This window comes from Camelus bactrianus, chromosome 2 (assembly GCF_048773025.1).
Source record: "Camelus bactrianus isolate YW-2024 breed Bactrian camel chromosome 2, ASM4877302v1, whole genome shotgun sequence".
Lineage (NCBI taxonomy): Eukaryota > Metazoa > Chordata > Mammalia > Artiodactyla > Camelidae > Camelus > Camelus bactrianus.
Genome location: NC_133540.1, coordinates 56,253,302 through 56,275,856, shown reverse-complemented (window position 1 = coordinate 56,275,856; position 22,555 = coordinate 56,253,302). Strand labels below are relative to the sequence as shown.

At 37.3% G+C, this 22,555-nt stretch overlaps 1 protein-coding gene across 28 annotated transcripts in view; it reads left to right on the top strand.

The window, feature by feature from the left end:
- Window positions 1-22,555, top strand: part of ANK2 (ankyrin 2) — a 601,138-nt gene that overhangs the window by 487,764 nt on the left and 90,819 nt on the right. For 21 of the 28 annotated variants that reach the window (XM_074341892.1, XM_074341900.1, XM_074341899.1 and 18 more), the window contains 7 exons: window positions 3,235-3,333; window positions 7,744-7,941; window positions 11,135-11,233; window positions 11,762-11,860; window positions 17,285-17,482; window positions 21,555-21,653; window positions 22,348-22,446. In XM_074341892.1, the coding sequence (XP_074197993.1) occupies window positions 3,235-3,333; window positions 7,744-7,941; window positions 11,135-11,233; window positions 11,762-11,860; window positions 17,285-17,482; window positions 21,555-21,653; window positions 22,348-22,446 (891 nt within the window). The remainder of the gene's footprint in view (window positions 1-3,234; window positions 3,334-7,743; window positions 7,942-11,134; window positions 11,234-11,761; window positions 11,861-17,284; window positions 17,483-21,554; window positions 21,654-22,347; window positions 22,447-22,555) is intronic. The other 7 variants (XM_074341990.1, XM_074342006.1, XM_074341898.1 and 4 more) reach the window with 1 other exon arrangement.

Genomic DNA, 22,555 nt, shown 5'->3' with positions numbered 1-22,555 from the left:
GTGTTAAACCTTAACTTCCACCTGTTGGTCATTTTAAAGTTTTTCATTTTGTTTATCTTCTCATTTGTCCATTACATACTCCTTCACTTCATCCCCCTCAAAACAATTACTTGAGAGGCACCTCTCCTCAATGTGTTTCCTACTTAGTTTTTGTTTGTTCATTTTAATTTTTGTATGATGTGTCCTTCAGGGAGCAGATACCGTATAGAGTTGCCAGATAAAATGCAAGATTCCCAGTTAAATCTGAATTTAAGATAAACAATGAATAATTGTTTTTAGTATAAGTATGTCCCATGCAATAGTTGAGACACACTTATAGTAAAATAATTATTCTTTGTTTCTCTGCAATTCAAATTTAACTGGCCATCCTGTATTTTTATTTGTTAAATCTGGCAACCCTAAATTTAGAGGAATTTAACTTTCTTTAGCAGCGGGATGCCTGTGATTGGTGTATTCTCAGAATGTGAGGATACAGCTATTGGATCCAAAACTCTTTGCAGGTTGATTAAGGAGCCGTGTGAATGCTGACTGCCTGCTTGCTGTGTCAGAGTTGGTCATTTCCTGATCCCGAAGTCCCCAACCCTTGGAGCCTTTGCGTGTTGCCTGAAACCATGTTGCATTTTTGAATGCAATGCTATCTGTTGTGCTTTGATGCTTTCCAACTGATGCAGCCAAAGTGGAAGTCACTGTAGCTGTGGGCAGAGTTGGTTTTAACAACTGGGAAGAGTGGCATGAAATTTAGTACCTGCTTTGGACGTGAGCATACCCATTCTCTTGCCAGTCTTGTTTTTGTCTCAAAACTCACTCCAGGTATGAAGCGTACCAGTACCTCAGTCATGTGCAGTTATTATTACCACAAAGTGCCCTTTCCAGAAAGCTCACAAATGCACTTTAAAACCTAGAAAGCTGAACTGCCAGTTGTAATACATCCATAATCCAAAGTATTCACTGACAACCATGGGAGTAGCTAACCAAGCACTTTTGGGGCTGTTCAGAGTGCAGTGTGGGGGACTACCACATTTTTCTCTTCTTACAGCAAATCAGTGGATTCATGGCTCAGTTCACACTACATGTTATGTTTAAGAATTTCTCCTAATCCTTAAAGTTAATTAGCTTCAGATAAGGAAAACACGGGTATTGAATAAGATGAGGTGCCCAATAACCAAGAAATGAAAGTAATTGATTAAAATAATACACACCCTCTTTCATTTTCTTATTTATACTTATGTATAAATGTGGGTAATATAACTTTAAAAGGGTGAGGGCGATTTACAATAAAAGTCAATTACACAAAAGTCATTAAATAAGAATTGAACAAGACTGTTGTTTTAAAATGGAGAGACCATTTGCATGTATATATGTATAACTTTTCTTTGAATATTACGTTTAGTACTTTAGGTTTTATATCCAACTCATAAATTTCAAATGTGTAAACACCATAAAAATAACTTAAGTGTAAGTTAAGAGTATGGGAAATATTAAGACTGGTATTGGAAATTATTTTACATTTTGAAACCTCTTATTAATAAAGCTTGGCTTGTAAAGTAAACATATAAATTCGTCATTGAGTAGGTACTCCTGAGACCTCTGACTTTAACGTCTTATAAGGAAACATTTTTGTCTTCATTTCTACCAAAATTAGTAAAATTGCTGTACTGTTATGGCTTAGAAATGGAATAAAAATTTGAGAGTTTTTGTTTTTGTTTTTTAATAGAAGATTGGGCTTCATCTATTTAGAGACAGGTTTTAAGTGATACAGAAAAGTTAGAGATCATGGTTGTCTGAAGAGGAAAAATTTTGCCATCCATCCAAAGTCTGAAAACAGATACTGCTGTTCCGATGTTATTTTATGTAGTAACATACTCCAGATACGTTTACTTTACAAAAGTCAAAAGACATCATCAGAAAATAAGGCCACTAGAGAATAACTGAATCATCAACGAAAAGGAGAAAAGGAGAAAAGGAGAATAGATGTCCAGCTTAGTGCTTTCCATGTCAGATCATTGGGAATGAATTTCTCATAATTTCATAAGAAATGGATCTTTGAATACTAGCAAAAAGTGAACTGTGAGCCAGGCACCAAACTGAAGTTTGTCTTAAATCTTTTAGGTTTAAGGGTTTATTGTGCAAGGAATCAGAAGGAATTACTCACTTGAAATTTGTCACATGTTATCCAATTACCACACCCAACACTGAGATCAACTGAGTTTATTTGGAGTAGTTTGCTTTTCCTGGTTGAAATCAAACTTACTTTCTAGCATAGTGGTGACTAAACTAACTTTTATTCCAGTGTCTTATTCTTTGGTAACTGTAAAATTGTTTGAAAAAATGAACCCCTGACTTCTGCAGAATTATATGTAGTTTTAAAATGTGTTGATTAAAAAAAAATTCTCTCTCTTAGAGGCAGTTATTAACAGGCTTCCCAGGGAGAAAGTTCTCTTACGTCTAACCATCATCCTTCATGCTGCAGGTTAAGCTACCTTTCCCTGATAAGAGTGTCTTCCTTGATGCAGCACAAACACACTTGAGGAAGGACCTGATGCTCATTGCTGCCCATCTCAACAGATGGCACTGTTAACTTGCTTCACTCATCTCTCAAATAACTGTCTGTAATTAAATATGCTCATCAGTAATAAGTAGAGGACCTCCGGGGCAAATCGGATTTCTCATATGGACAGCCTTTATCTAGTCTCATAACACAAAGACAAATCCAATGTAAAGTAATAGTTTGTTTCCAGAGCAAATTTTGAATTCTGAAAAAGAATGGCTTATGTGTGGTACAAATGATGTGATTTTTTTTTTTTTTTTGCACTGTGTTGACTTGCTCTTCAGTACCTAGAGTTTCTCATGAAAACGAGATCAAGTTGTAATCACATAGTCAAGATTTTAGGTTTGAAGGATGAAAGGTAGCTTTATATTACCAAAAGTAATTTAGGTTATGCCATACTGATTGTGAAATTAAACCTCAGGGTATCCTGAATGTTTGGTAAGTTCTCTGGTTTGTCATGGAGTGTGAAAAAATAAAACAAATAAACATTTTTTTTATCCTTCTGAAGATGGAGAAGATACAAAACTGTTTTTTCCAGGCTAACCAATTATAAATAATTATGATTTTTCATAGATTGCTAAAACCTTTGGCTATATTGGTGTCTTTCACAAAAAGACACATTTTTATTCTATGCCATCCAGAGCAGTGGGTTCACTTATGATTCAACAATGTTTGTTTCCCGGCAGCGTGGGGAGACTGCACTGCACATGGCAGCCCGGGCAGGGCAGGTGGAAGTGGTCCGATGCCTCCTGAGAAATGGTGCCCTTGTCGATGCCAGAGCCAGGGTAGGTGCTGGTGTGCGGGGTTCTCTTCTCTTGTGTGCATGAGTTCCATCTTCCGGGGATGGTGCTGTTCTTCCTCTCTTTATGTGGAAATGCCAAGGACTGTGAAATGCCAAGGACATGTGAAAGCACTGATTCAGTAACAATTTTTTAGGCAAAAAAATAAATGGTGCAGTAAATATACACAATGGAAAATGCACTTTAATCACAGAAACATTAACATTTGAAAAAATGTAGAATTTTGCATCTAAGAAATTTGGAATTGACTAACATTTTAATTTTTTTTTTTACTTATGAAAGCACTTCCATGTATATATTCATTTGCCTGAATTTTAACATTTTACCTCTATTTTATAGATACCATACATATTAATTTATTTCTTACCACCAAAGCCAATCAAATTTCCATAGACGTTCCTTGCTAGTTACATAAAAACAAATCATATTCAAAGTTTTAATGTTTTTCCTTCATTTGTTTGACTTTCCTCCTTTTTTATGATGAATTCTACTTTTTTTCTTATTCTGATTTCCATATTTAGACATTCTGCCCTTCCACCATTCCAAAACATAAGAATGTTGACCCTAGAGATTGCGTGATTGGATTATCCTGTTTCTAATTCTCCCACAAGTTCATTTTTTTCTTCTTTTAAAGAATTTGCCAGTTGCTTTTTTCACCTTCTTTGTTTACTTTAGATATTTTATCAGTATCTTCTACTTCCTTTTCTGTGCTGTTCTTTTGTACTAGAATCTTTGGGATTCTCATGGAATATTTCAATACTTTCTCTCCTTCTTCAATATTTGATACACCTAAGCTGGAACTCACTTCAGCTTGAATCTAACTGTTGTGGGTCCATTTTAGAAATAGTATTATATTGAAATAAAAGCATCTGGCTGGAGTCATACAAATTGTCATTTTTGGCAAGTCATTTCGCTTCCAGGTCTTTATCATTAAAACAGAAGGCTGGACTTAGATACCTTGAAACTCCTTTCCAGACTTTCATAACAGTCTCTGACTAGGAGTTTTGTGGCATTTTTCTCACAGACCTCCATACAGAATCCAGTGATGCACAGGCAGCCTTGATGTTATTCTTGTTTTATAATGAAAGAAAAGTCATATCATCACAGTAATGTCTCTTTTTTTAAAAGTGCAGGTGACATTCTCTATTCGCCAGTCAAGGGCATAGGATATATTTGCTGGACAGACTGGAGAGCAGGGGCTGGCATGGCCTGAGTCCGCGGGTCGGCCAGCGCGCTTGTCCTCCAGGCCCTGCTCTCAGGAAGGGCCTTTCGCATCCAGGTCCTCCATGGACATAACCGAGAGGGCCACTGGGGCCTGCCCTTCTGGGAGCTCTCTTGCTTTAGGTACCCATGTTCTGTTGGCACAATACGGGGCTCTGGCATTTGCTTTAGGGATGGAGCAATCACAGGGCCCCCAGGCTTAAACTTACTTAAAACTTAACTCACCTAAAACTTTCATTAGCTGCCAGTAGATCTGGTTCCTGGGAATCCTGTTAGCTAGTAACTAATAGCAGAAATCTTATCAAGCATTTGAATCTTGTTCCAGCCGTTGCTATTTCTGTCTTTTGGTAAGAGGAGTTGAGGCTCAGCAAGTCTCCCTAATTTTGAAAACTAGTAGTGGTGGTAGGACAGTGCACATCTCTCCCTGGACAAGGATGTGTCCCAGTCAGTGATGCTGCATGATGAGGGAATTATTGCCCCTTATATTTGGAAGAGACGTAGGGGTTCGAGCTGCACACATTTTCTTTAGCTCTTCCCATGAACATTATCTTCTGTGCTTTCCCAGTTCTTTGCCTTGGATTGAATTAGGTTTAGCTTGGGGCTGCAAATTCAACTTTTCCAATTCAACAGGGAAACAAGTACCCAAATCTTCAAAGATCTCATAATCTCTGATTACAGGTGGAAAGACTTACCAAATGTGTATGTTCTTCCCTTTTACACTTTCAAATAAGACTGAACCAAAAGTTGAAGAAAATGGGCAAGACAGCTTATTTTTTAACTTTTGTTTTTCAAAATAAGTACCTTAATGCTCTGTGGTCTAAGAACCAAGAGACACTAGTTGATAATTTAACCAGTTACTTGGCCATCACCAGTCAAGGATTACCACTTCTCAGCTATGGGTTAAAGGGTCACCAATGCCCCAACTCTCCCTCTTGCTCACTGAAAACACATTTTATTTTTTTTATTTATTTTTTATTGAAGTATAGTTGATTTACAATGTTGTGTTAGTTTCTGGTGTACAGCATAGTGATTCAGTTATACATACATATTTTCTTTTTCATATTCTTTTTCATTGTAGGTTATTACAAGATACTGAATGTAGTTCCCTGTGCTATACAGTATCTGCTAACCCCAAACTCCTAATTTATCCCTTCTCCCCTCTTTCCCTTTTGGTAACCATAAATTTGTTTTCTATGTCTGTGAGTCTGTTTCTGTTTTGTAAATAAGTTCATTTGAATCATTTTTTAGATTCCACATATAAGGGACATGATATTTGCCTTTCACTGTGTGGCTTACTTAACACTTAGTAACTTAGTAATTAACACTTAGTGTTAATTTCTAGATCCATCAATGTTGCTGCAAACGGCATTGTTTAATTCTTTTTTATGGCTGATTAGTATTCCCTTGTATATATACCAGAACTTCTTTATCTAGTCATCTGTCTATGGGCACTTAGGTTACTTCCATGTCTTGGCTATTGTAAATAGTGCTGCTGTGAACATTGGGGTGCATGTATCTTTTCAAATTAGAGTTGAAAACACATCTTAGAGTGTGTCAGTTGCAATACCAACCTCAATCAAATTCAGCTGGGCAGAAGTCCAAGAAGGGAAACCCTAAAACAACAGATGTTCATGATAGCTATTCTCAAGTTCTTTGGTCTTTTGATGGTTATTGTTTGTTTTACTATCCATTTATTTTTGTAACTGTTAATTCTCTCCATTCCTCTCTTTTCTCCTGTATATTTCAGAGAAAGTTGTATCTTATAAAGTGTCATCAGTCTCCTTCCCTATTGAGAGTACCCTTGTCCTGTTAGTTTTGTCACTAATATATTGGATGTATAGACAAAGATGTGTCTTTAGAATCCAATGCCTGAATTCAAGTCCTGTTTGAATACCTGAGTGACTTTGGACAATCCTGGAGAACTCATTTAATTCCTCTTAATTTCCTTTCTCTAAAAAAATGGTTGAATAATATATTTTATATCTTCCTTTCAGGTCCATTATAAGGATAGGTTCTGTTATAAGGAAGTTTATAAAGTGCAAATGTTTCTAAAATTCCAGTTCTGTTACTAAAATAATTATATTGTTACTATATTATTACTATTATTATCTAGTTCTTACCTCCCTGAAATGCATACAGTGCTGTTTCATCTCTTCCTGTAGCTCCGTCTTAAGACTCTTTTCCTTATAATTTTAAGATGCTGGATTTATTTGAACAGCTCTTCCTTACCCTGTTCTGTCTTCTCCATTCATTCTTAGCCCTGGACACTGGCCTAGCTTTTCCTTCCTCACCTTTGTTATGACATCCCCCTGGGCAGATTATAAAGATATACCTCTTTTCATCACTAAGGTTACAGACAATTTTCTGTTTACAAGAGGATGGTTTGGCCTGGTTTTCTTAACACTGAAAACATTTTCCTGACCACACACTAGGGTTGGGTGATTTCTCAAGCCTCCTCAAGCATGTCCTCCCTGCCCCTTATACCAGCTGTCTCCTCCCCCTGTTTTTAAATGAAAAGAATTTGGCAAAGACTCCACACTGTTTGCTTCTTGCTGGACTCCCATTTCATCTTTGAAGTCCTGGACGCAAGTCCCAGACTTGTCTGCAACATTTCCTGGAATAACATCTTTTTAAATCAAATTACAATATCTTCTTTATCCACAGTCTGTCCCTGCAGGAAATACTAGCAATTTCCACCACTGGATAGCTGAGTGCAGTAAGAACGAAGTCTTCCCAGCATCCTTGATTCTTCTTCTCTTGATACAGTTCCCAGAGTAAATACTGTCTCTTAGTGAAAGCTTCTGGATGAGAATCTAGGTCTTAGGACTTCTGGACTAGACTTCTTTCTTATTCAGCACCATGGGCTAGTTTATATTTAAACATAAGTGAGAACTGAAGCCTTAATGAGCTGAGAGACATTTTGGTATGCCTAGGAAACAATGAGCAAGTTCATGGAAGTGCATACTCTTAAAAAATCTAAGGAAGATTTTGTGACCAAGCAGGTCATTCTACAAGAAGAGATAAAATTAATTGTGTTTGGAGCAGCAATGATTTCCTTTTGGGTAGGGTTTCCCGGAGATTCTAAGAAGACATGGTGAAATGTCTGAGTGAGATGTCTTACCAGTGAAGTTTGGTCTGTCCTGGCACTAACTTCTCACTTGACTTGAGTTGTAGGAGGAACAGACGCCTTTGCATATCGCCTCCCGCCTGGGTAAGACAGAAATCGTTCAGCTGCTTCTACAGCATATGGCTCATCCAGATGCGGCCACTACAAATGGGTACACGCCACTGCACATCTCCGCCAGGGAGGGCCAGGTGGACGTAGCATCTGTCCTCCTGGAAGCAGGAGCAGCCCACTCCTTAGCTACGAAGGTAAGGGGAATGGCTTCACGCTGACATGGACCAGGAGGAATCCTAGGTCAGGGTCCTCCTTCTCTATTACACAGAGATCAAGAAGGGTAGAGCCCCTTGAAGCCTCTGACTTACTTCCTTCTCTTTGAATTTTTTAGATTCATTTTCTAAATGACAAAGGGGATTGTGAGATTACATACAACATCTTCAGTAATGAGTGCTGGGTTCTATTCTTCTAACTAATGCCAGTGTTGTTTCTAGGGCAACTATCTAGTATTTTAACTAAGGTGATTTCCACAAAGCAAGGGCTACTTTCTCTTGACTTTCCATTAGAAAATCTGCAATATATTCCCAAGAGGGAAAAGTAAGGTCCCCCAATACATTGAGCTGGTATTACTAATGAGGAAGAGAAAATTGCATTAGATTGGCAAGACTGTATTTGTTTTAAGAGTTTTAGTACCACCTAGAAGTTCACTTTACTTAATCTTTGGTTTTCCCAACCCTGGTATCAGCGATCACACCCTTTCTGCTCTCTAAACTTTACTAGCTACACAGCATCTAAACTACTGGGCTGGAGAATCACACTTTATTAGTTGTTTTGTCATCTAATAAAAAATATACGAAGAACATACATCTAACGAAGAACTTTACTTATTTTCAAAGTTTCATGTGAGGGCAGAGTAATTTCCCCTCCACTTGACACATCCTATTTGTGATCCACTATTTGGATATGACTTAGAATAAAACATGAGCACATCTACTTAGAGCATAAGAAATTGGGCTGGTGCAGAAGAGCAGGAGGGTGAGACCCATTACAGCCGACAGCAAGCGAATTGTTCTCAGGACAAAATAATTCCCACAAATACAGCATAAATACAGCATCTGAGGGAGAAGGAAGTTTGCAGGTGTAAACTGAAGGATGGCAATGACATCTGTCCTAGTGGTGGGAGCAGTCTGCTAACCGTTATGACTTACCTAGTTGCCTATGGCTGTAAAATATGTTTGGTGTAAGAAATTGGTAATTATTCAAATGCTGAAATCTGAAGGGCTGAAAGGATTTTTTTAAGTCTTAAAAAAAATATCAGAAACTGAACAACAAAAATATAGGTGATCCTTAAACAACAACGAGGGTGTTAGGGGCTCCAACCCTTCACGCAGTTGAAAATTCTCATATAACTTACAGTCGGCCCTCATAGCCACACTTCCTTGGGTTCCTCCATTTCCGTGGCTCCACATCCTTGGATTCAACCACTTACAGACTGTGAAGTACTGTAGTATTTATAGTGGAAACAAAAATCCACATATAAGTGAACCTCCACAGTTCGAACCCGGTTTGTTCCAGGGTCAGCTGTATAATAGCAATACCAATAATAATAGTAATAATTACCGAAGAGAGACCGAGTGATTGTCTCATCAGATGAAGGTGATAAATGAAATTCAGATAAGTCAAATACAGAAATAGAATAAAACATAGTCCCTGGTCTTCTAGAGATTTTTAGAATTTAAACTATATCTAAAGCAATAGTAAATTAGGACAGAGAAATGGAAGAAACTATTAAAACAGCTCAACAGTGGAACAGACTGGGGTTCTGAAGAGAAGTTGACTCATCATCGTTAAAGCTGTTAAAGAGTTTATAAATATCAGAGGGTAAATGAAATCCTGATGAGATTAACATAGGCGAGGAAGGAAGATGTGACTCAAGCGATGCTTTCCAAACTCTATTTTGTGATTCTACAGTAAAGAGTCTGTAGTTTCATCTAATAATAGTTTCTAAATTTACAAAGGGGCTCGATCACTATTCCAGCAGGACGTTAAGGGTAAGGAGTTTATTTTTTCTTCCTTACCATGTGGTTTGTCTCAAAGAACTCTACCTCATCCTAGGTGTCACCCCAGTCATTATGTGCATTGATTGGAGGGAGGAGAGCATTAACAACAAATGTTGGCTTAAATGGACTTCCAGTACTTGTTAGACACTTGGGAAAAGCAGATTTACTCCCCTCCAAGGTCTTATTAGTACCTAATGTTAAGTAAGAAAGAAAGAGAGAGAGAGAGAGAGAGGGAGGGAGAGAGGGAAAGAGGGAGGGAGGGAGGAAGGAAGGAAGGAAGAAAAAAAAGGAAAACATCTTAGCTAAAAATAATTTTGTGTAGTGACACTGTGAAGAAGCAATATTGCTTCTTGAGGGCTATTCTGGATTCTGATGAGGGATTCAATTGTCTGGAATATAAGTGTATCTTAGACTACTTAACCCAGGCATATTTGCTGTGTGTGTTTTGCAGACCCTGATCAGCTTGAGACTCCCACCCCAACTGTAGGGCCAGAAAGGCATGTGGTTAGACTGTCTGGCCAAGAGGATGGATTTGAGATCATGGTGTAGGAACCGTGCCATCCTTGAGATCTGAATCCAGAGACTTGGCTGTATACGTAACACACTGCTCATAACAGTGACATTAGTTAGGCACACAACACACTGAATCTGTACGTATAAACTTGTGTAGGAGATCAGTCTTTAAAAAAGCTTTAAAGCTGTGTCTTTAAAATAGTCTGGTGTTAATCAGCTCAACGTCATGTCAGAACTAGAATGTATTTTCCAAGAGGAATGGTCTTATATACAGTGTGGATCTTCTGGGAAAAGTGGTAACAGTCAAGATGAGTCTGCTTGTTAATGATGAACACTTTTTGTTCTGCTGACCATTTATCTTGCAATTTCTGTAGAAAATGCAGATCAGCTTAATTACAAAGAATTGATTTTTCTTCTCATGGATGCTGAAATTCTCTAAACCTTAAAGAAATTTGGAATTCAAGTATTATTAAAAATAAAAAAATAGAAAAAAGAAGAATTGGACAGAAGTCAGATATTGTCACAATCCTATTATTTTTAGAGGCAAGAAAAAGGTTTTTTTTTAACTCACAAATCAGAGCCATTTTACTCACACTAGTGGCTGTTATAAATTCCACAAACCTATGAAGTCAAATTTCAGTCTCCAAAGCCCTCAAAATAAAACTTCTTTTGCTCAGTCGATCAAGCCAAACTCTTGCATGTTACATTTTATTCTTTATCCTACTCCTTTTTTATGGATAACAGATTTAATGCTTCTAGCATTTTTCCCAAATGGGAATCAACAGTTTGCTTAATATGTGAACAAATAAAAAAGATTTTGTTTGGAGTCACAAGGATAAATACTGCGTTTTACTTTTGTTCTTCACGTTTGCAGAAGGGTTTTACCCCCCTGCACGTAGCAGCCAAGTACGGAAGCCTGGATGTAGCAAAACTTCTCTTGCAACGCCGTGCTGCCGCAGATTCTGCAGGGAAGGTAAAAGTTTTCAGTAATATGTTTGTTGTATAACTTGGTCAAGTTGGGAGCTTGGGAGATCTGTTTCAAGATATTTTTCTCACTCTTGTGAAAGGAATTTGAATATAACTGATGAAACGGCTTTGAGATAATGGAGGTGTCTGTCCGTAACCTGTCCACGTACTCACTGATTCAGAAGGGGTTTAAAGCTGCGCCTCAAACGTGTGTTCTTGTCACAGCAGGGCCCGGAACTTCTCTGTATGAAGAATCCCTGCAGTGTTACTGTAGTAATTGTTACATAGCATTTAGACTTTTATTTATGGTGGAATCAAGATGCCCTGTGCTGATTGTATGCTCATCGGATCATTTACAGTTTTAGTTAACGTTTCTAATATGAAATTCATTAGGTATCTATTTTGATTTTTTCCTATTGACTACATTAATTAATTAACACGGACTTAATCAATATCAGTTTCCAAGTATCCTGGCAGCTTCAGGGCAACTAATGCTAATTGATTAATGCTGAAACTTAAAACACACCCTTTACAGAATGGCCTTACCCCGCTCCATGTTGCTGCTCATTATGACAACCAGAAGGTGGCGCTGCTATTACTGGAGAAGGGTGCGTCCCCTCATGCCACTGCCAAGGTGAGGACCATAGAGAGAATTTATAGACAGAGTGTGACTACTCTGACAGCATGTGGGAATTGTGTTTTGTTTTTTTTTTTAAACACTTGGTATTGATATACCTGCAACTAACTAGTCCTGGTAAGAGTAGCTTTTGGTGTTTTTGTTTGTTTGTTTTTTTGTTTTTGTTTGTTTTTGTTTTTGTTTTTATTTATTTTTTTAACATTTTTTATTGACTTATAATCACTTTACAATGTTGTGTCAAATTCCAGTGTTCAGCACATTTTTTCAGTCATTCATGGACATATACACACTCATTGTCACATTTTTTTCTCTGAGTTATCGTAACATTTTGTGTATATTTCCCTGTGCTATACAGTGTAATCTTGTTTATCTATTCTACAGTTTTGAAATCCCAGTCTATCCCTTCCCACCCTCCACCACCCTGGCAACCACAAGTCTGTATTCTCTGTCTATGAGTCTATTTCTGTCCTGTATTTACGCTTTGTTTTTGTTTGTTTGTTTGTTTTTGTTTTTGTTTTTTAGATTCCACATATGAGCGATCTCATATGGTATTTTTCTTTCTCTTTCTGGCTTACTTCACTTAAAATGACATTCTCCAGGAGCATCCATGTTGCTGCAAATGGCATTGTGTTGTCAGTTTTTATGGCTGAGTAGTATTCCATTGTATAAATATACCACCTCTTCTTTATCCAGTCACCTGTTGATGGACATTTAGGCTGTTTCCATGTTTTGGCTATTGTAAATAGTGCTGCTATGAACATTGGGGTGCAGGTGTCATCCTAAAGTAGGGTTCCTTCTGGATACAAGCCCAGGAGTGGGATTCCTGGGTCATATGGTAAGTCTATTCCTAGTCTTTTGAGGAATCTCCACACTGTTTTCCATAGTGGCTGCACCAAACTGCATTCCCACCAGCAGTGTAGGAGGGTTCCCCTTTCTCCACAGCCTCTCCAGCATTTGTCATTTGTGGATTTTTGAATGACGGCCATTCTGACTGGTGTGAGGTGATACCTCATTGTAGTTTTGATTTGCATTTCTCTGATAATTAGTTATATTGAGCATTTTTTCATGTGCCTTTTGATCATTTGTATGTCTTCCTTGGAGAATTGCTTGTTTAGGTCTTCTGCCCATTTTTGGATTGGGTTGTTTATTTTTTTCTTATTGAGTCATATGAGCTGCTTATATATTCTGGAGATCAAGCTTTTGTTGGTTTCATTTGCAAAAATTTTCTCCCATTCCCTAGGTTGTCTTCTTGTTTTACTTCTGGTTTCCTTTGCTGTGCAGAAGCTTGTAAGTTTCATTAGGTCCCATTTGTTTATTCTTGCTTTTATTTCTTCTAGGAGAAAATTTTTGAAATGTATGTCAGATAATGTTTTGCCTATGTTTTCCTCTAGGAGGTTTATTGTATCTTGTCTTATGTTTAAGTCTTTGATCCATTTTGAGTTGATTTTTGTATATGGTGTAAGGGAGTGTTCTAGCTTTTTTTTGTTTTTTGTTTTTTGTCATTTCTCCCTGTTTCTTCCGCAAAGCCTGTAAGATTTTTTAAGTCAGCCAATATTACAGGGATGTATCCAGGAGCCAGTAAAGATGACACTTCAGATTTTGATTGCCAACACTCTGCTTTAGAGACAGCAGTATGAATTTTGAGAAGAGAAACATAAGAAAGGCAGTTCAGGTTTTTCTCCTCCTGTATAAAAAGAATGTTATGATACACTTACCTTTTTATTCATTCCTTCCTTCAGACCTCAGATTTTTCATTGTGCTGTTTGAAAGACTCTGTTTCTTTGTTTTTTAAATGTTTCATTTGTGTGGGCTATAGCCTACATCTTTTTAAGTTCCTAGGCTAGGGATGTATTTTGGGGTTATATGTAGCACCAACTCATAAAACAGCTCCAACTGAGACATGAACCCTTGGACAGGGTGTTTCCCACCATTTGAGTTGCCCCTTTTTTATGCTGAAAATATACATGAATGTCATATAACATATAAAGTGATTGTTACATCTTTCGTTTATTCATTCAACAAACATATTGAGAACATGTCAGAGTTTATTTAAAAAGAAAAAAATATTTTTTGTGATGGGAAAATATTCATGCTGTATTAGATGACATAATAAAACAACTATTACCAATTATATGCCAAAAACTGCACCTAGTGCTGTAGTATAAGCATATCTCACTTAATCTCATAATTTTTACAGATACAAAAATGAGATTTAAATAGGTTAATTTGTAAGTCCAAAGTCACATGACTAATAATTGATAGAGCTTGGATTGACCTCAGACAATCTGACTTTAGAGCCAGCACTCTGAACATTAGGTCTACGGTGTTCCAAAGCAGTAGAGAGAGAATTATTTCTACTTCTACTGTATAAATATTTACATATATATTCACATGTCTATTTAAATTATACACACTCTACATATATAATAAAATGAAATGGTCTATGTAAAAGTGAATTCTGTATATACCAAGTGTTGTGTATATAAATAAGTTATATATAACAAACTATTTATATATAGAACTTTGTACCCATAACTATAGATACACTTATATATCTTTATCTACATAAATAGATACATAGATAGGTATTTTGTTGGTACAAATATACAGCTTACAATAAAATAATTACACTGTCAAAAGAGGAGGACAAATTTTATAATCACACATATCATTTTTATTCCTTTATAACCCTTTCTCTATAATCACATCAATTCTGCATTTGTTTTATGTCTTTTTTCGTACTATATTATGAACTATTTGAGGACAGTAATCATGTCATTTTCATTTGCATATCTTGGAGGTGTCTCGTACAATTTTATGTGGGTTCTCAATACATCTGAATAAAAGAATGAAGACTGAGCAACTATTTCAACAGAATGAAAAATCTGCTCATTGAATATGCCAGGATTTCTTTCATTAACTTTCCAGGCTGCGTATGTTGAACAAAGAGATGAAAGGCTTCATCAATACCCAACACAACAGTTTATTTGAGCTCTTAATATGTATAACGAAAGGATTGTAGTAAAATTAAAATGCATGTTCTCTCCCACAAGGGACTCTCAATCTACCAGGAAGAGAAGACCTAAATTACAAAATAATGTGTATGGTTTTTCTAAAGAGACAGATGTAGCCTTGATCTCTGGCCTCTATAGAGTATGGTCCTTACTCTTCAATGCAGATGAACAGAGTCCAGATGGCTAGGTAAAGTACCCTCCACCCCACAGTCCACAGCGGGGTGGGGTCAGGAGGCTCCTCCAGTGTCTTCCACGCATCTGCCCCAGGCTGTCAGTAAGCATGAGTCCTTTAGCTCTGGGGCCACTCCAGGAAGCTTCCATTTGGTGGGACCTCACCCTTACCTACACTTTTGACTCTCTCTTCACTACAGTTTCCCACCCCACTCCCAACACATACAGTCCCTTGGACCCCAGAACCTCTTTGCTTCTTTCTGCCAGAGACCAGAATCTTTTCTTAGTCTTCATTGAGTTTGATGTTGTTGTTGTTATTTGGTTCCAAAACCTTTTACTCTACGTGGAGTAAGATGGTTTTTCAGACTTGCAGGTCAAGTACATGCTGGACAGTTAGACCTCTTATCTTGCTAAAATTCTACACTCTCTTTGATGACCTTTTATGTTGTTTTGTTAAAACTCCCCTGTTCTCCTCTGTATATGTCTCTGACTTTACCTAACCTCGGTAAGTTTACTGATACTTTGCTTAACCTTGGTAAAGCCTGTGCTGCAGGAATGAGGCGAGTTAGGGCTGCAGAAAACTCACTTTAGCAGAAAAAATGTTTAAACTTCTAGGGTCTACAAAAATCTATGTGCCCTTTTATTTGGTAGAATCTGTGGTCCCAGTGTGATGTTCTAGAGCACATGGAGCATCAAGGACCTATGATCAGACACTGAAAAGACTTCTAAGAGCTGCTGTCAAGTTTTCTGAGCAGCCTAAAGAGAAATATCATTCATCTGAACTGAAAGATGCTGACTTTGACTTAGAGAGATGAAGACAGAATGGATAGATAATGGGACATTTGAGGATCAAGATTTCATGACAACACATAAGGACATTTACAGTCTCAAAACTGCTTTTTATTTTTGGTACACTTTGCAGTTAGACTTCAGGAAATAACAGGACCTAAAATTCTCCTTAGGGTCTCACGAGAAGCACTTGATCAATATGCTTGCTGTCTTTCCCCTCAGTACGTCACAGTGAATGGCAAAGCTACTGTTTTCAATTTCTTTCACACATTTTTCATAGAAAAGTCTACCAGACGATAAAGAAAAGGAAAGGAAGCAATATAGGTTAGACTTAACACTTGTTCAGAATTTTGTTTGTTTGCTTTTTTTGGGTCCTAAGTATGGGGTTTAAAGTTTGGGTCTTGTAAGCAAAATATGAGTTCCTCTCGTCCTCTCCACAAACTTCCACGTAAAGCCATTAGTTTCAGATTTCCGCTTTTGAGCCAGCAGTTTGTAGAGACAAAGGGGAGATGCAGGGTTTTAATTGACCACAGAATTCATATAAGCTAATTTTGTTGTTTCATTTCTTTTTCACTAGGATGCAACCCCTTAAAGACAGAGATCAGGTCTTGTCCACCTTGGTATCCCCACCTAGCATGCATATGCTTAGTACTTACTAAATAGTGGTTGAATGAGTAAAAAGTACAATCCAACCAGAAGCATATTAGTAGGAGTGTTATAACAAGATCATAGAGGAGGGAGGGTATAGCTCAGTGGTAGGGTGTGTGCTTAGCATGCACAAGGTCCTGGGTTCAATCCTCAGTACCTCCGTTAAAAAAAAAAAACAACCTAATTGCCTCCCACATGAAAAACCAAACAAAAATAAATAAATTAATTAATTAAAAAAAAACCCAAGATCATATAAATAATTCCATTTTATTCTGTGCAACTAAAACCATATCTGAAGTAGAGCATTCAGTTCTAGGCAGCACAATTCAAGAGCTATATTGACAAACTAGAATCAGTCCAGAACAGGTCGTCCTTAATGGAGAGAGGTCCAGAAATAGAGCTTCTGTCAGGAATAGTTGAAAGAATGGGAAATTTAGCCTGGAAAAGGGAAGACTAAAGGGATCTATGAAAACCATCTCCAGGTATTTAAAGGACAGTTGTAGAAGAGGAATCTGGCTTATTGCTTCTCAGGAGCAGCATTATGAGGGGGAGATTTTAAGCTTTGGGGCATTGGTGTCTGTGTCTGTCTTCCAGGGAAGTAGCATGGAATGCCTTGTGACATGGGTTGCAAGGATTTGGGTGTTGTTGGACAGAAACTTATGATGGGCAAGAATTTGAATTTACCGTAAACTCACTTTGAATGTTCCTATTGATTAGAGACTCTTATTTCCTTCAGACATTTATCAGGGCAATTGTTAAACTTCCAATATATGAATTTGATATTATTATTATTTTTTAGAATGGCTATACTCCTTTACATATTGCTGCCAAGAAGAATCAAATGCAGATAGCTTCCACACTCCTGAACTATGGCGCAGAGACGAACATTGTGACAAAACAAGGAGTCACTCCACTGCATCTGGCCTCACAAGAGGGGCACACAGATATGGTCACCTTGCTTCTGGACAAGGGAGCCAATATCCACATGTCAACCAAGGTATTCTGGTTTTGACTCTTGCTTTAGTGAAGAGTCTTCTGGATGAATGTAAATAGAAACCAATCAAAGATAACTTGGAACAAAAAGGGGGTGTGTATTGAAAAGAAACAGAGATATCCTCTAGAATTCAAGGGTAGCAAAGGAGTCAAGCCCCATGAGGGACTGGAAAACCACAAGGAAACAAGAAGTGAGGTTCACAGGCCCAGCCATAGGGCTACATGTTTGCATCTTGACTTTTCCCTGCAAGTCAGTTACATTTACCTCCCTCTGTGGATCTGCTTCCTCTGCTTCTCTGGGTATGTGAACAAAGAGGCTGCCCCATGGCTCCCAAGAGTTAACATCACTGCAGTTCAAGCAGTCAGGCCAGATTGCTGTAGTACCTGCTGGTCCTAATTCCAAATTCCAGAGAGGAAGAGATGTGGCAGCCTCATCTGGGGTCCAGCTCAAACGAGTGCTTCTGAGCTGCTGGTCTGTGCCCATGACCCAAGTCATTTTTCAGCTAGGCACTGGGGCAGGGGGCAGTAAACATAGATTTCTGAGCCAGCCTCAGCCTAGCCTGGGTGATGGTGGTGGTGGTCAGAGAATCAGTGTTTTTAATAAAGCACCTCTTTCATTTAAGCCTTGCTCAAGAGAATAGCCTTTGTGGGTAAGAATATTAACCATAATAGAATAATAGGGATATACCAAAAAAAGATATTATTCAAATATGAAAATATTTAGATTTTTACAAGTATGTGTCAGTCTCTCTCCATATATATCTATAGCCTTATCTATCTATCATCTATCTATCTGTCTATCTATCCATCCATCCATCCATCTGGTTTATATTTATCTTACACTTCTATATACTCCACTGGAGCCAGCTGCTGGGAAACAAAAAACTGGAGCATGTATTTATAAGTCAGTTCATCATTTACATCACTTAATGCTTTTTTGTAGCACATGGCATGGGTTTAGTGAAAATTAAGTTTCTTAGGATTTTCTGCAAATACACAAATAAGATGTTTTCCACATCTCCTGTCGAGTTAATTAGTACTTTTGGGGACTCGATTGTAAATTAGTCTTAGTAACACTTGTAAATAGGTTATGTAGTATATGTCCTTTAGGAAAGCTGTGAGGAAGACAGGCTGTCTTGAATGCCTCTGGGGTCCTGTTCTGCGGCTCTGTCACTCAGAAGTGTTCCAGTTCATCCCGTGCCCTGACGCACTTCTCTCTTCTCTATCAGAAGTCCTCACAGATCCTTTTTTAAAGTATGATGAGATTGATTATAGGCTTAGCCCTCCAAAAGATATTTGCATTTTAACAAGAATGAACATGATGAAGCCTTATGGCAACGTTCAGTATGTCAGACAAACAGTCATTCAAGTCTGGGGCATGGATTTCCTTGTGGTCATTAAAGTCATGCCATTCAGGTGGTCTTTTACCCTGTTGGGAGTCTTCTTACCATGAAATCAACAATAGAATATTTTATTTAACATCAGTATACAGATGGGTCGTGTAAGTGTTTACTGTCCATTAAAAACAAATCTTCCTTCGAAATAAACACAAGAAATCCATAAACAAATCAAGCAAGACTTTGAGTAGAATGGAAATTCTTGACAGTTCATGAACTGATCACGCAATGCTTCTGATTGTATAATTTTTAATTCATTAAAATGGTACGTACGTATCTGGAATCAGTTCACCATGTTCTCCCCAATGGTATTTTTCTAAACATATTACTTCCTTTGAGAGAGTTTTAGCAGTCAGTCAGCAAATACTTAATGAGTATTTTTGAATTGCACACTCAGCAATAGAAAAAAATAATCAGTTTGGACCACAAGAGTTTATATTATCTTTATAAAAATGATTTCAACATTGGATGGTGTCCTAAGAATAAAGGCATGATGTATTTGTCACTAGAGTAAAACTTTAGTAAATATGTTAAGTTATACCTAAATAACAATATAATATGTAAAAATACCAGCTTGAATTTGGTTGGTATTTATAATTATAAATTATGATAACAAATAAATAAATTATATATAAAATAAATAAATTTATAATTATACTTATAAGATAATGCAACTGTGGAAGTATCTCTGGTAATAAGCAAATCGATAATAAATTTTCCCATTGCATTTGTAAAGTACATACATTCTTTTTCTATTTAAGACTAACTGAAATCATTAATTTCATATTCTCCAAATGGTTATTTCTCAGTAAGAACTATAATATAGAAATGATGTTACAATCCTTATCTAACCACCATGTAATAATAAAATAGAACCAGTTGTAGAGTCCACCAGCACATCTTAGGAAATAAATTACTTTTTTTGAAAAGAACTCCTTCAACATCTTCTATTTGTTTTGAATTATTAGGAAGGTTTACGTAGCTTGATTCAGGTATGCATGTTTACCATAATAAACTGTAGAGGATTTTCATACTGGTTGTTAGTTTGCAATCTTTTATTGTAGAAAATCCATTCTGCAAATAGAGTAGAAAACGGCACATATATTTGAAATGCCATTAAAGATGCCTTTGAGATATTTGATGATCACTTAATTTAATGATCACTTCAGTAACACTTTTAAAAGATCAGAATCTCTGAGGAGAAGTATTTTTGTGTTCTCTATTTTAATATGGAGAAAATCAAGATGAAGAATAATCTTCTGTTTTGTCCTAATATTCATACTGTTTATACTTTGGGACTGTATACTATTTGTTTAGAAGTTATGACATTTTAATGCAAAAGGGTATATCTTCCATCTCATCCTCATGGTTTATGAAACGCAAAGCTGAACTCAGCCAGAACTATGTGGATTAAAAAGCCTCAGGCTCTTAAGTATAAAGCCTTTTCTCTAGTTGGAGATGTTTTTTTTTTCTCCGTAGATATCACTTAGATTTTTTTAAAGGTCGGAGAACTTGTCAGTCTCTAGAAGTAACACCATGGCTAGAGATCATGAATTTTGAAGAATGTGGTTTAGCTTTCTCAACCTAGCCTGATGCAGGAGAGCAGGCCTGCAAAGCCGTGGTCAAGAGGTCTGGTCCGTTTTAGTTGGATATAAATTGGTGGAGTGGGGGTGCCGACTCAGAGCACAAGTAAGGTTCCTCAGTATAGAGCTGCAGGATGTACAGGAAGAGGGCAAATATACGAGGTATTTGAACAACAGTAGCAAGAGAGAAACACATGTTATGGATAGTCTGTTAGTTAGAATATAAGCTCTGTGAAGGCAGAAGCTTTGGTTCACTGATACAGTCAAGTGCCCAGAATACTTCCTGGCATATGAAAGGTACTCAAGAAACACCTGCTACACATACAAATGATTTAGGTTTTAAAGCTACTCTTTAAATTTCAGTTTTGCTTGATGGAAGATACTTACACATGTAGTGAGGCTGCCAGATTGTGGCACTGACCAAATAAACCACTTTCCCCCTCCTTTCTCATGTTTTTATCTTTTATTAATTCTTGACTATACTTTATTTGCATATTCAATTAATCAAAATAATTACTTGATGGATATATGGCAGGAAATTTACATAACACTGGTCAATTTATGATGCTCTATATAAATGATGGGGTTACTTTTTATTTAGCACAGAGAGGAACCCCCAACATAGTATACTATCTTTGGGTGCTGGAGAAAATTATTCTGAACTCATTTCCTGTAACTCTGGACTTTTTTATATTGATACGATATTTTATTGATGAAAATATGGATTGTTGCCATGGTTATCAAGTAGAGGTAGTAATTGGCTGATCAACTATTTGAGTAAATAAATAGATTCAGCAGGAGGCACAGATGGGTTTGAAATGACTGTTATTTGCAAGCTTATTAGCTGAGTTATTTTAAAGTCTTACATCATGAGTACCCAATATAGAAAATGTAATTTGCAGAAAGTGTTGATTAACTTCGAGAGTATGTCTTGGATAGGAAGTCATATTAACTTGGAGGGTTTGTCTTATATATCAAAAGATGCAGTTCCTGGGGAGAGGCTATGAATTTTCCAGGAGTTCTTCAAGACGTGACATTACAGATGATGCAGTGTATCTTCTTCAACTGTACCCGTTTGCTTCCCTTCTCTCTACAGAGTGGACTCACATCCTTACACCTTGCCGCCCAGGAAGATAAAGTGAATGTTGCTGATATTCTCACCAAGCATGGGGCTGACCAGGATGCTCACACAAAGGTAGGGCAAGTCACTGTCAGTATTGTGACAAGTTCTGACTCGGATGATTCCCAGTAGCCCCCATTTAGGTCACCCCTAGTCTAAGCTCCATCCCCCCCTCAAAATCCCATTCTGAATTATTTATGACTCTCTCCTGCTCACAAATCTATAATGCTTCTCCATTTTTGCTAGAATTAAGTCCAAATGGATAGCAATAATAGGACTCTTTACAAAAAGACGCCAGTTTTGCAGACTTAAGTCCACCCTCTCTCCCTTATCACTTCAGCTAGTGGGGATGACTTGCTGTTCTCATCCTGTGCTTGCCTCCTCCATGCCCTTGGTTGTGAAATGCAATGCCGTGAAGTTCTATGAGCTCACAGTGGCTACATTTATTCATGCATCTCCTCTGGGTCCTCCTATCAGACTCAGTCTCTCTACCCTGTTTTCAGATCCTATTATCCATCTCTTTCTCTTAGCTCTTTGTCAGATTAAGTGGACACACGTCTCCCTTGCTGTGTTAAGTTCCTGTGTTCAGGGATCTGTCCCTATTCATATTTATATCCACAGAACGCATGTATCATTTGCCAAGTAATATTTGTACCATCAAACAGAATTTCTACCCAATCTACCATAACCGAAGCTCTCCCTAATCCCCCATCCCTTGAGTATTTACCACTACAGTAGTTATTTATTTGTTTATTATTATTATTTATAGCTTGGTTACACTCCTTTAATCGTGGCCTGTCACTATGGAAATGTGAAAATGGTCAACTTTCTTCTGAAGCAGGGAGCAAATGTCAATGCAAAAACCAAGGTAAAATAGTTGTACTCATTTTTATTTTCTATATGCAAATGGTTCAGCCATATGACACTTCACCAGCTCACCATAGCTACAAATGTATTTTCCTTTTAGTTCTTCTAAA